This window comes from Gossypium hirsutum, chromosome A09, assembly GCF_007990345.1.
Source record: "Gossypium hirsutum isolate 1008001.06 chromosome A09, Gossypium_hirsutum_v2.1, whole genome shotgun sequence".
Lineage (NCBI taxonomy): Eukaryota > Viridiplantae > Streptophyta > Magnoliopsida > Malvales > Malvaceae > Gossypium > Gossypium hirsutum.
The window spans coordinates 57,152,926-57,167,575 of record NC_053432.1 but is presented as its reverse complement, the minus strand read 5'-3'; the positions used below and the strand labels follow the sequence as shown (position 1 = coordinate 57,167,575).

The 14,650-nt window shown below is 32.9% G+C and overlaps 1 protein-coding gene across 1 annotated transcript; it reads right to left on the bottom strand.

Moving 5' to 3' along the window:
• Positions 1-276: 276 nt before the first annotated feature.
• On the bottom strand, positions 277-2,279 carry LOC107888954 (glucan endo-1,3-beta-glucosidase, basic vacuolar isoform). The gene is made up of 2 exons (XM_016813233.2): positions 2,122-2,279; positions 277-1,438 (listed from the first exon to the last, which is right to left on the bottom strand). The coding sequence occupies exons 1-2, from the start codon at positions 2,204-2,206 to the stop codon at positions 426-428; spliced, it is 1,098 nt and encodes a 365-aa protein (XP_016668722.1). The 5' UTR covers positions 2,207-2,279; the 3' UTR covers positions 277-425.
• Between the last annotated feature and the right edge of the window lie 12,371 nt (positions 2,280-14,650).

The following is a 14,650-nucleotide window of genomic DNA, read 5'->3' as shown; positions in this document are numbered from 1 at the left end:
TATGTGGCATTTTAATATTCAAACATTTGATTTAAAAATTTAAAATTCAATTGATAACTCACATTCAAATTTAAAAAAGTTAATTAATAATGTTATCAATTAAATTTTAATTTTTAAATCAAACAATTAGGGGATTAAATTCCAAAAGTTAAAAAGTATAAGGACTGATAAATAATTATAATTTTTTTTCCTACTTCCCTACCCACCCAAACAAAAAAACAGCTACAAACGTGTTAGCATGTAGAAGTCTAATTTCTACATATATGGTTATAGATGTAAAGTTGGAAATATTTGAATGCTCTTTTGATAATAAAAATTATATCAAATTAACACCATGGGATTTTCTCTTATTTAAGACAAAAACACATAGGAAAATAAAAACGAAAACCCAATGAAAAGACCAAATTTCTCAAGCTTGGTAGATTTTACATATCAGACTTAAGAGGAAAAGTTCCATTATATTCCTCAGAAGCAATATCCCAATGCCTTCCTCCACCAAAATGAAGCTGATATTTTGGTTGCTTGTTTGGTGAAAACAACCCAAAGTGTCTCTCTAATTCAGGACCTGGTTTCGAGTTTTCATCAAATAAAGCAAACAAATATGTCTCTATGGCTTTTCCTGGCCTCTTTGGGGTACCTCCTTGGACATGTCTTATTAAGTTCGATAGATAAGTGGCCGCGTTATCGATCGATGTCCCGAACCCACCGGCTGAAGGCCATCCACTTTCTGATACCACAACTTCGAGCCCTCCCTGTCCGGCTTTCTCGAGAGCCGAGTATAATGAATCCAACATTGCATCGAATAGGTTTTGGTATCCACGTCCTTGATCCCATACAACAGGTGAAGGGGATGTGAAAAGAGCATATGGAAGTGAGATATCCCTTGGATTGCCTGAATAGCTGAAGTAAGTGTAAATGTTGGCAAGCAAGGGTGTTCTAGCCCATGCTAAGTGGCCTATGATAGGGTCCAAATACGACCTAACGTCCCCACGAAACGCACCAGCCGATGGAGGATACGAGACACCGATCAAGGTCATATCAATGGCGATTGAGACCTTGATTTGACTCTCCAAACCGGCCGATCGAACCGCGTTGAATACATTCACTAAGGCGGGCAAAACGAATTGAGCTAACCAAGATGAATGAGGGACTTCATTCCCGACAGCAATGTATCGGAACCGAACACTCGGCCAGTAAGCTACAACATTTGATTGAACCCATGATCGTGCTTTGGAAGGGTCAGCGAGGTTTTGAAGTTGATCATTTGGAACACCTAACATTACTTCAATGTTGGAGCCTCTAAGAGCTTGTAATGCTTGTTGATTTGGATCGTAGAGCCTCAATCGCCGGATGTTGTTTGATTTGTAAAGTTGAATGACTTCCCATGAATTTGGGAGATTATTGCCAAGCATCCCATAGCAAACACCAATCTGTGCAGCTGCATCAATTTACAACTTTTCTTATTAGTTGAATACCAACAAAATAATGTCTCAACTTTTCGTAAAATGAAGGGATGAAATATACTATTAGATTGTATTGTGTAATTTCAAAAATGTTAATTTAATGATGGGTAAACAAGCAATAATGAACTATTGGTTTTTGTTAATTTATTGTATATATAAATTATTGAATTATTAATTTTTGCTTAATCCTTAATTATGTAAAAAAAGGTTGAATGGCTTATATCAATATCAAGGATTTAACGACAAGATTTAATCATGTTATCAAATTGGACTAACTTTAAAGCTTTGATCATAAAGTAGGATTAAGTTATAACTAATTAAAGGGATTAACTTCTTAATTTTTGTAAAGTAGAGAAATGAAGCACATATTAGTCCCATATATATATATATATATATATACTTTCTTTTTAGCATATTCTTCAACTTGTTCCAGCTAAAATTCAAACCTTTGAAACCAAACCCTAATTATGCAAATATAAGTATTAAGATAATAGAAAAAAGCATGAAAATTACTATGCAATAGAGCTCCTACACATAAAACATATGGCATTAAACCATTACTGCCACTAATCCAAATTAATGGAAGCTAACACCAGACCAGACTCTTTGAATTATACACATATATATTATATATAAAGAAAGAAAGAAAGAAAAGAACCAGTAGGATCCAAGTTTGCAGCGAAGAGCCCTAGAAGAAGGAGCATAGCAGCCATTGATGTAGAAAAGATAGCCATCGTTTGCATAATTGGACTGTTTCTGGTTTCTCCATTACAGCTGAGCTAGCTCTTTATATAGATACACACATACATGCATTTCATTGCTTTGCTTTGCTTAGATATTATTTTTGTTGCCTAGTGTTAAATATATTAAATAAAGAAATCATTTCATGGCGGTTTTCATTCACGAATTTATTTCATGCTTAATCTTCCAATGATGTCCTTTTCATTTGTTTAGGTTCTTTTTCCTCCTTATAAATTTTATGTAACGCACTGATAATTTAAATATATATTTAATATTATGGTAATATCAGTAAACCAAAAGATTTCACTATAAATTTTAAAAAATATATTCAAGTGATTTGATTTTTAATGCATGTAATAATTTTCTGATTTAACTTGTATAGAAAATTATATATTATTATAATTATATTGAAATATAAATTATTATAATAATACATTTTCATAATTAAAATATGTTATATTATTTGATAGCACTTTAATTTTTTATTTAAAAAATCAATAAAAACATATATGGTGGGATTTGAACTTGAACTAATTAGGATGATAAAACTTTTGATTTGCCACTCAACTAAAGCATTATTTTGATATTTTTATATATTTTAATTTTATTATTTACACTTTATTATTTCTATCAATTATATATTTTATGTGCTATTATAATTAATTAATTTTAAACATACATTTATATTTTAAATATGTGATTTTCACATATATGCGTGTAATAAGATTTCCAGTAATATTTAATGACATGGTTTATCATTATGTTGACACTAATTGTTTGTTTATCCATGGGTCATACAACAAAGTCTTCATGTCTATCCATCCCATGCCTAAGAAATGTATCTTCCATCCCATACATATATGTATATATAAGATATATTATATTCATGTTTTCGACGATTTGAAACTTTAAAAAATGAGAAGCAACCATAATTTTTTTTTCTAAATGGTTATGGTATACGTTTTAATCCCTTTGAGCAAAAATATGAAATAAATATATATATATATGAGAAACTTGTAAACATTTTTGTTTTTTTCCCCTCAAATAATTTGTAATAAAATTGGACAACTAGCATGTGAGATAACGAAGTCCAAAAGAGTTTCAAAAAAGAAATCATTAACTATTAAGTGTTGCGTTTTGTTTTGCTTGACTAGTTAATTAGCTATTGAAAAGGAAATCTCACTTTGATTTGTATTTAGATTAGCCCTTATTTTAAACGAAACCTTGATTTAGCATTTACCATTTTATTAATTTAGGTTTAAATTAAAGGTTAATACAGGTTAAAAATTAAGGATTTGTTAGGGTTTTTGGATATCAATTAAAGTTCAAGAGTTTATTCGGGATAATAACAGTATAAGGGCTTGTGACAAAGTTAAAAGGACTTTTTTAGTATATTAACCATTCCTATATGGGATTTACTTCTAAGGAAAATGTACCAGCTAGGTTTCATGAGTGTGCCATGTGACTTATCTTTCAATCACAAAAAAAAAAAAAGAAGAAGAAGAAACCCTATACCTTTCAACTTCGTAGATTAAGTTTAATTTGGATATAATATTTTGATCTGGAGTCAGCTTAGTCTTATCTAAATTTTAAATTAAATAATAAAAATAATTTTTATTTAAAATTTAATATAAATATAAATATAATTCTTTTAATGAGACTATCGGATTATTTCAAACTAAATTTATATTTGAGTTTGAACATTTTATTAAACCAAATTACGTATGATATGATTTGAGTCCGAAAAAATGTTGATTTAAAAAAATTAATTAGTTTAATTATTTTTTATAAATTTTATTCAACTTATTATTAATTTCAAATATATTTAATATTTTGGTCATATATAATTTTATATTGAAAGAGAACATTTCATTATAAATTTAGAAAAATCTTTTAAGTTTATCATTTGCTGATACATTCATAGGATATAAAATTTTATATGAATGTTAGGAGTAACAGTTTCAGTTACTAAGTTGTTATTAGTTAGGGAACAGTTAATACCTTCAGTTTTTGAATAGTTGTACGTCTGCATGCTATATAAACTTGTATTTGATTCTGTGGAATGCAAGTAAAGAAGATTTCTTTCCATATTGTTGTGAAGATTCTGACATGGTATCAAGAGCCAATATTTTTCTTTTCTGATTTTTTTTCCGAATCATTCTTCTTTTTCCATGAATACTGAAGCAGGGAATGAGACTCCGCGTCATTCCTCCAACACTGGTGCGGCCACCCAGTTGCCTGATCTTGAAAATGGTGGGTCGTCGACTGTTCATTATTTTCAGAAACATGATACGGTCAAACTTGCAGAACACAACTTCTTGCTGTGGAAACATCAGGTGTTGCTGATTCTTGAAGGCTACGATCTTGAAGGATTTATCTTGGGAACTGTTTCGGTTCCTCCTGTGACTATCGCTAAAGCTGATGGACGTCTTGTTGCCAATCCGGCCTTCCGTGTTCATAAAAAACAAGATAAGTTTCTGGCTTCCTGGCTTCTTTCAACTGTCACGGATGAAGTTTTGGTTCATCTTACCAAAGCTAAACAAGTGTTGATCTTTGGAATACTATTGAGCGATGGTTTGGCACTACGTCGGATATCAAGATCTCGAGTTTGCGTCATGCATTATACTCAATCAAGAAAGCTGGTTTGACAGTTAAAGAGTATTTGTCGAAGGTGAAGAATTTGTGTGATAGCTTAACGGCTGTTGGTAGTTTGGTCACAGAAAGGGAACAAATTAGTGTTATACTATCTGGACTTCCCATTGAATATGAATCCATACGAGTTTTTGCGTCTGCCACTTCCATCTCTTTAGATTTACTGACTGACATGCTTATTGATTGTGAGACTAGACAGTTGGCTCTACTTTCAGAAGTTCCTGTGCAAGCTAACCTAACCAAATATCAAGATGATTCAGCAGCTTCGAAACCTCCTCGTTCTCAAAACTTCAGGCAAGGGGATCGTGGTTCAGGTCGTGGCTGGTCGCGTGGAAGAACCAGAGGTGGTGGCCGTGGTTGGTCTCGGTCGAGACCTCAATGCCAACTGTGTGGCAAAGTTGGTCATATTGTGCAAAACTGTTATCATCGGTTTGATGAAGACTTCTTTGGTCAAAACACTTCGGTTAATTTTCATCAAGCTCAAGGGTTGGCTTCTGCCACAGCATGCTCTCCTGTTCATTGTTCTGGCTCATGTTCTTGTTCGTCATCTACAACCTCTGGTCAGACTTGGTATCCAGACTCGGGTGCCACGAATCAGGTTACACCTGACGATTCTAATCTAGTGTCTGTCTCTCCTTATACAGGTACAGGACAAGTCATTATGGGCAATGGTAAGTCTGCCTCTATAGCTGATATAGGTTCTTCCTCTATTGTGGCTGGGTCTAGACTTCTACGCCTTCAACGTGTTTTACATGTGCCTACTGTGTGTAAAAATTTATTATCGGTAGGGCAGTTCGCTAAAGATAATGGAGTTTTCTTTGAATTTCATCCTTTTTTGTGCTTTGTGAAGGATCTTCAGACAGGGCAGATTCTTCTCGAGGGCCACATGCATGATGGCCTCTACAGGTTTCAGTTTTCCAAGACTGCTTCTGGTATTGACAGATCGGGTTTGAAGTCTAGATCGTGTTCAGTCAACAGTGCTCAATTCTCAACTGCCACTCTTTGGCACAACAGACTTGGACATCCCTGTTCTACTGCCTTGGCTCAAGTATTGAAATCGTGTAAAGTTCCTTTTGTACAAAGTCATCTGGATCGTATTTGTACGGCCTGTCAGATGGGCAAGGCTCACAAACTTCCATTCTCTCTGTCACATACTGTATACAAATTTCCTTTTGAACTTGTGGTCTCTGATGTCTGGGGCCAGCTCACATGCCTTCAAATGGTTTTTCATACTATGTATCGTTTGTTGATATGCATAGTAAATACACATGGATCTATTTCCTCAAAAACAAATCTGAGGTTCTTCACTGTTTTGTCAACTTTTATCAGATGGTCAAAGTTTAGTTTGGTAGATCTATTAAGATGTTACAAACTGATTGGGGAGGCGAGTATCGTGCTTTAACTAAGGAACTCTCTCGTCTAGGGGTATTACATAGGATCACGTGTCCCTACACCTCTGAACCGAACGGAGTTGCTGAACGGAAGCATAGGCAGGTTGTGGATATGGGGTTATCACTCCTAGCTCAGTCTGGCGTGTCGTTGAAGTACTGGTATTATGCCTTTGCGCATGCGATTTTCTTAACAAACAGGACCCCTACTCCTGTGTTACATCAATTAAGTCCATATGAAGTTCTTTATAATCGTAAGCCTGACTATGGTAATTTTCGTGTCTTTGGCTGTGCGTGTTACCCAGATTTGCGGCCTTTTCAACAACACAAGCTAAATTTCAGATCTAAAGTTTGTGTTTCCTTGGGGGTGTTCCGAATGTAAAAGGGTTCAGGTGTCTTGATGAAGATGGTCGTGTTTACCTTACTCGACATGTTCGCTTCAATGAAGATAGATTTCCATTTCATGACGGCTTCTGTTTAAAGTTTCCTGCAGATTCCTCAAGGGATTCTTGTCAAAAACAGACCATGCTTTCGGTTGTAGTCTCCCACAATTCTTCTGGCAGTGTAGTAGCACCGGTCCGCAACACTACTGAGGTACCTTTTTCTGCAGCACAACCAAGGTCTACACCGTCTCATTCCTTAGTTCACAGTTCTCCTAAAAAGATCATGTCTCCCTCATGTGATCAGACTGAGTGTAGTACAAGAGCTCCAGAAATAGATAATATTCACCCCATGCAGACTAGGTCCAAGAGCGGAATTTTTAAGCCAAAAGTCTTAGCATCCGTTATGATGGAGAAGGAGCCTTTAAATATAACCGAAGCTTTTCAAAGTCCTGCTTGGACAGAAGCTGCTCGAGCTGAATACAATGCCTTAATTGCCAACCATACCTGGGATCTCATGCCTCTACCTGAAGGGCGTAGGGCGGTTGGTTGTAAATGGATCTTTAAGATCAAAAGACATGCTGATGGATCAGTTGCTCGATACAAGGGTAGGCTTGTCCTCAAGGGATACCTACAGGAAGCGGGCATCGATTTTCAAGAGACGTTCAGCCCTGTTGTTAAGCCAACTACAGTCAGAACTGTTCTTGCACTAACACTGTCATTCAATTGGTCCCTTAGGCAGGTTGACATTAATAATACCTTCCTAAATGGGGATTTGAAGGAGGAAATTTATATGGTGCAGCCTCCAGGATTCGAACAATAAGGGACCAATGGTGAGAAGTTAGTTTGCAAGCTCCGGAAGGCCTTGTATGGTCTGAAACAGGCACCTCGGGCTTGGTTTCATAAGTTGAGAGAGTTCTTGGTGTCCATGAAGTTTGTAGTTTCTAAAGCAGATAACTCATTATTCATTCTTCAGTCTGAGTCCCAGTTAGTGTATGTGCTGGTCTACGTCGATGATATTATCATCACTGGGAATGATGCTCAGGCCATAGAAGAATTTGTCCATCACCTACATGCGAAGTTTTCATTAAAGGACCTAGGCAAGCTGAAATACTTCCTTGGTATTGAAGTTCGTTACACCTCACAAGGACTTTTTCTTTCCCAGAAAAAATATATTTTGGATCTTCTCTAACGGGCATCCATGGACATGTCGAATAGCCTGCCAACACCAATGGTCACTACGTGTCATCTCTCCTCTACTTCTGGCAGCCCAGTAGAGGATGATCATCATTATCGGAGCATTGTTGGGGCCTTGCAGTATATAGTTATCACAAGACCGGATATTGCTTTTTCTGTTAACAAGGTCTGTCAGTTCATGCACAGACCTTTGGATGTTCATTTTAAGGCTGTCAAACGAATTTTAAGGTATCTACAAGGGACGTTGAATCATGGACTGACGTTCACTCGATCGTCAAACCTCCTTCTTGAAGGATACTCGGACGCCAGTTGGGGTTCTGATGTGGATGATCGCAAATCCACTTCTGGATACTGTGTGTTTCTTGGGGAAATCCAATCTCCTGGAGCTCAAGGAAGCAGCAAGTAGTCTCTAGATCGACGGCAGAAGCAGAATACAGGAGTGTTGCTCATCTCACTGCTGAGTTGGTTTGGATCCGGTCATTGCTGACTGAGTTGAATGTGTCAATTCCTAAGAAGTCTTTGATTTGGTGTGATAGTTCAGCCGCAGTTGCTGTAGCAGGGAATCCTGTCCTTCACTCAAAGTTTAAACACGTTGAGATGGACCTATTCTTTGTCCGGGAAAAGGTGGCAGATGGTGTTCTTCAAGTCGGTCACGTTTCTACTTCAGATCAGATTGCAGATGTATTGACAAAGCCACTATCAGTAGGAGTTTTCACTAAGTTTCGAGAACAGTTATGTGTGTATGATTTAAGTCAACAAGTGGCTACTGATGACAAAAGCTATTAGTAAGAGGAATGTTAGAAGTAACAGTTTCAGTTACTAAGTTGTTATTAGTTAGGGAACAGTTAATACCTTCAGTTTTTGAATAGTTGTACGTCTGCATGCTATATAAACTTGTATTTGATTCTGTGGAATGCAAGTAAAGAAGATTTCTTTCCATATTGTTGTGAAGATTCTGACAATGAAAATATATAATATACTTAACAATATATAATATTTTAATGAATGTGGCCTTTCATTATATTGACACTTGTTCTTTGTTTATTCATTCCTCTTCATTTTCATTTTCATTTTCATTTTCACTCTTTTCGGAGTCTTCAAGTCCATCCATCCCATGCCTAATTTATAAACATTTTTGTTCTTTTTTCCTGAAATAATTTGTAGTAATTCGACAAATGGCTTGTGAGATAGCAAGTCAGAAGTCTTGTCTGAATGACTTCCAAAAAAGAAATCATTAATTATTAAGGGCTGCATTTTTCTTTTGCTTGACTTGTTTAATTAGCTATTGAAAATGAAATCTCAATTTGATTTGTATTTAAATTAACCCTAATTGTAAATGAAACCTTGATTTATGTTAATCGGTTTTTTAGGTATAAATTAAAGGTTAAAAGCTTATTTAGATACAGGTTAAAGATTAAGTGCTTATTAGGGTTTGGATATCAATTAAAGTTGAAGAGCTAAACGTATAAGAGCGACAAAGTTAAAGGACTAGTTTAGTATTATTAGCCATTCATATCATATATGCGATTTACTTTTGAGGCAACTAGGTTGCGTGAGTGTGCTAATGTTATTAGTCCCTACCAATCAAACTCTTTTTTTCAAAAAAAAAAAAAAATCATACTCATCACGCTTTTAACTCGATTTAATAGTTTATTTCAATTAATTATATAAAAATATTTTTATTTAAATTGAATTGGAATTAAGAGTATCATGTTCCATTCATAAGTCTAGGTTTCATGACAACCATAGTGAAGAAAATATTTAGATATTTGTCTAAACACCACACCACGTTATCAATTTAATGATTTCTCAATATATTAATAATTAGGTAAACTAATAAAAAAAAGTCTTTCATCTTTATCATTTTATTGAATAAGTCTTTACATTGTTTTATGCTTCAATCTTCTATTTTTAAATTAATATAGTTAAATCTACGTTTTTCTAAATATTACAATAATAACAATACAAATATATTTTAATAATCTTATCTATCCATTTTCAGCACAAAATAAAATAAAAATTTCCAACTGTAGCCAAGGAAAAGAAAATAAAATTAAAGTCCTAACTGATGGCTGTAGCATTGAAACTTAGTTGCACATGTCCAAAAGATCAAGAGAATTTTATTTAGGATTTAGGAATATCCCATAAATTTTATTTATTTTTACATATTTATACATTGCTTGCCTTAATGAAATAAGTGTGAGAAATTTCGTTTTTTCATTTTTGGCTGGAAATTAATTTGTAAACATTTTAACAATTTTTTTTTACTTTTTTTTGTAACTCTTAAACTTACGTATTATGGCAAATTACTTTAAAATGAATGAAAAATTAAAATTTTTTTAACTTTATTGACATACACATAAATTCAATGGCATATCTAGGGGACTAACAGGGCCCCAGTCCCCCTAAAATAGAAAATTATCCACTTAGACCTTTTAGAAATTTTAAAATTTTAAATTAATAAATACAAAATTGTACTTTGGCCCTCCTAAAAATATAAATTTTGATTTAATCCTTTAAGAATTATAAAGATATAGGCTATTAAAAATTAAAATTTAATTCCAGCCCCACTGAAAAAAAATTTTGGCTTCACCCTACATGGATTGCAATATGAATGACAAATCAAAATTTAATTAATTTTTTAAATTTTAAAAATTCAAAAAATTTATAAAAAAATTTATAAAAAATATTTTAAAAATATCTTTTAATATTTTTATTTTAAAAAAATTAATTAAATGTTGACATGTCATCTACTTGGCAATCCATGTGTATGTCAACAAAGTTAGCAAACTTTTAGTTTTTCATCTATTTGGGTGATTTGACAAAAAAAATACAAGTTTAAAGGCTAAAATAGATGAAAAATTAAATGAATGACTAAAATAACCTTTTTTTTTAGTTGGAGGGCCAAAAAAGTCGTTATTCCAAAAAAATTGATCATGTTATAAAAAAAAGTAATAAAATAGTATATTTTTGTGGATAAATAAAATAGTAAAAGCTTTTGTTAATATAAAATAGGTTCTTGTACTCTTCACAAATTTAAAATTTAGTCCATATACTTTTATTTTCGTCAATTGAGTTGTTTTACTTTTCAAATTTCAAAATTCAGATTCAATTACTAACATTGTTAAATTTGTTAGTATGACATTTTGAAATTAAAAAAAAAACTCACTCAGCAACAATATAACTAAAAAAACAACATTGTAATGAACCTCAAGTTAACATAACAAATTGAAGGGCAAACTACATTAGCAGTCACCCAACTATTAGTAATTTTCATTTTTGGTCACTCAACTATTCAATTTTTTCTTTTTTGGTGACTAAACTATATTCAATTTTTGGGTGTTTCCATTTTTACATTAGTCAGATGGTGGCTAAAAAAGACAAATTTGAATAGTTGGATGATCATTTTGTAACTTTTCATAGTTGAGTGACCTCTACAGTAATTTACCCTAATTTTAATTATGTTAACAATTAAATTTAAATTTTAAAATCTAAAAAGTAGAAGGATTAAATTCTTAAGATAAAAATATAAGAACTAAATTTTAAATTTACAAAAATATAGGATTTTTGACATACTTTAACCTTTATTTTTTATATAATTATTATTACTATTCATATCTCACACCTTTAAACAAGAGAACAATACATGTTTAAGTGTGTTTAATTTTGATTATTATAATAACAATCATATCAATTAAACTAAAATTCAATCAATTTTTTAATTATAATTAAATATTTATATATAAATTACATATTTTATTACTATCATTTAATTATAAATGGAAATCTCGCCAACCGTTAGACCCACCATTACCGCTTATAAAAGAAACCAATTAAATAGGCTTGGCCGCCATTGACTATGAAACATCGAAATTCAACATTGAGGAGAACACGTTAGTAGTAGGGTTTGTTGCATGTGCCATGTGACAAAGCAACTTGTAGAAGTGTATGGTATTTGTAACGACCTTCATGACTGCTATTGTCTTTATAGCATTAATTAATTTATTTAACTATTGCAGCCGGCGGCTTTACTGTATCGCGCATGTCTAAAAATATCATTGGAATTTCAAGCCCCAAACAACATCCGACTTTCATTCATATTTGGATTAATATATTATTCAGTAATGCGAGTACTTGTCCTCAACATCATCATCTTTGAAATCATATTTTAAAGAAATGGTATTAAACCTTTACAGTAATGGTCTGGTACATTATATTTTAAAAAAGATATAGATTCGATTTTTAGGGATAATATTATTGGGAAGGGATGCCCACTTACCTGCTCACCAAATCTGTGGAAAACAATTTTCATGTTTAAAATGTTGACAATTTATTGAGTATTATTCTTATGGTAAGATTTTACATGTTGAATTAACAATGGGTGAATTTAGCGATGAGAATGAGTCTTTGAAGTACGAGGGTAAGGAAAATTATGAAGCAGTGTGATTGAGTAAATTCACTTTGTGTAATTGTTGAAGAGAGTGGATATTTCTCATTGAGCTAGGCTCTGTAGACGTAGAGAAATCGAACTGCATAAATAACTATTTGTATCATTCGTCTTTCTAGTTTTGCATTTAGTGCTTGAAGGAGTGTCTACCATCTCAAACACCACTTTGGTTGAATAGTTTGATTCAAAGCAACAATCCAAACATTTCAATTGGCATAAGAGTCTATCACTTAAAAGTAGTTAGTAGAGATACAATGTGTTGCTAGAATCAAGATATGGAAGGTTCATCCACATCTAAACCCCCTATGCTCGAAGTTGCCAATTACGCCAACTAGAAAGCACACATGAAGGCCTATATAAAGTCAATTGATGAGAAAGTTTGATATGCAATTTTGACTAGCTGGGAATCTCCCAAAATGGATATTGATAATAGCAGAGTAGTCAAACCAAAGGCTCAGTAGTCTACTGAAGAAGAAAAACAAGATAATGCCAATTCAAAGGCATTATATGAAATTTTTTGTGATGTTGACATGCAAAAATTCAATAGAATTGCCAAGTGCACTGTTGCAAAGAATACTTGGGATATCACAGAAACAGCTCATGAAAGAACTTCCACAGTTAAACAGTAAAAAATGCAAATGATGACTTCGAAATTTGAAGCTTAAGGATGCAAAAATCAAAAACAATTAGAAGGTTTTATGCCAAGTTGTATGATTTATCAAACCAAGCTTTTACTTGGGGGAAGAGTATCCTAACACCAAACTTGTGAGAAAAGTGTTAAGGTCACTTCCTAAAAGGTTCTCCATCAAGGTTAATACTATCAAGGAAGCTAAGAATCTTAAGCAACTAGAAATAGATGAACTCATTGGTTCTTTACACATCTTTGATATGAATATGGATTAATCAAAACGTAGCAGAGAAAAGGGTGATAAAAATGTTGCTTTTCAAGCCAATGAGGTAGTGACCACTTTTTGAAATGCTATTATTGAAGAACTTCATGAGAAAATTATTGGATATGATGTCCTAAGTGTAGTATATTCGTTTATAAACTTGTAATTTTTCAAATAGATTGGTTAATAAAAAAAATTCATGGATTACAATTAATATACTTTATATAATTGTCATCATATGGTTTTTGCACGCTAAGCAAAGTAGAATCAAATATTGCTCACTGGTTGTCTACTGTTTAACTAATACTAAGTGGTATTACGTGGTTAGATCATAATACTAAAAAGATAGCTTTTATTAGTAGACGAACCTAAACATGTCCTTAGTCTAATCGAAAATGAACAAACTGATTGAAAGACTAATATGTTGTCTGTCAAGTCCAAGTGGGGAGATGTCTTATCTTGAACATCGGAATGGATGACTCTTAGAGATAGAGACATAGATGTGATTGACTGGACTGACAGTACATCAAACTGGACCTAAGTAGAATAGATCTTGAATTCATTTATGGATTTATTCGCTTGTGATGTTCATAGTGTGGCATACTTAAATCCTAAGTGGATGGCGGATTATGTATGCCTGACTTGTACACTTTGATGCAAGTAAAAGCTTGAGTTTGAATAGATAATGAACTTAAAGCTGGTGCATTGGGTGTATGACTTCTGTAGTACGTAACGTTATTTACAACAATAGAATTCATGGCCTGAGACATGGGTGAATGATATCCTCTCATTGGCATTACATGGTTGATGAAAAGTAAACATGGTCATGGGCTTTTCGTCTATGTGATAAATAACTTAATTATTATTCGATAGTTATTGAATTTTCATGAAGGAATATGTAATGTTATCATGAGATAAAATAAGATCATATTGGGAGAACAAATATCATCCCAAAGAGATCTAGGATATCCTATAAGTGTAACACACTTATGACAATGTCATTGGACAAGCATTGAGTAGTTGCTTTCGTAATGGTATGTTGTTAGAGAGAGCTCAATCACGATACTATAGTGGAATAACTTCGTGATTAAATGAGTTTATATTTAATAGGTGAAAAGTCTGAACTTAATTATAATCATTTGAGTCCTAATTACATATGACCAATCGGTCCCTTCACTAGCTTGTTGAAACCATAAATGAATTGTGTATTCGAATAGAAATGAATAGAATGAATAAGAAATAAGAAACATTCAAAAATGATTATGGATTTTTATGAAATAAAAAAATAGAATCATTTGGAAATGAATGTGAGTTTTCAAAATGGAAATGAAAATGGAAATGATTCATTTGCAATTATATATAAATTACTTAAAATTTATCGAAAAATGAATTTATGTTTTTGAACTGTTTTGAAGCCTGAAATTTAAAATAAACCATTCGGTCAAAGTGAACATGTTGAGTTGTGAAATAATAAACATATTTTCTCAAAATT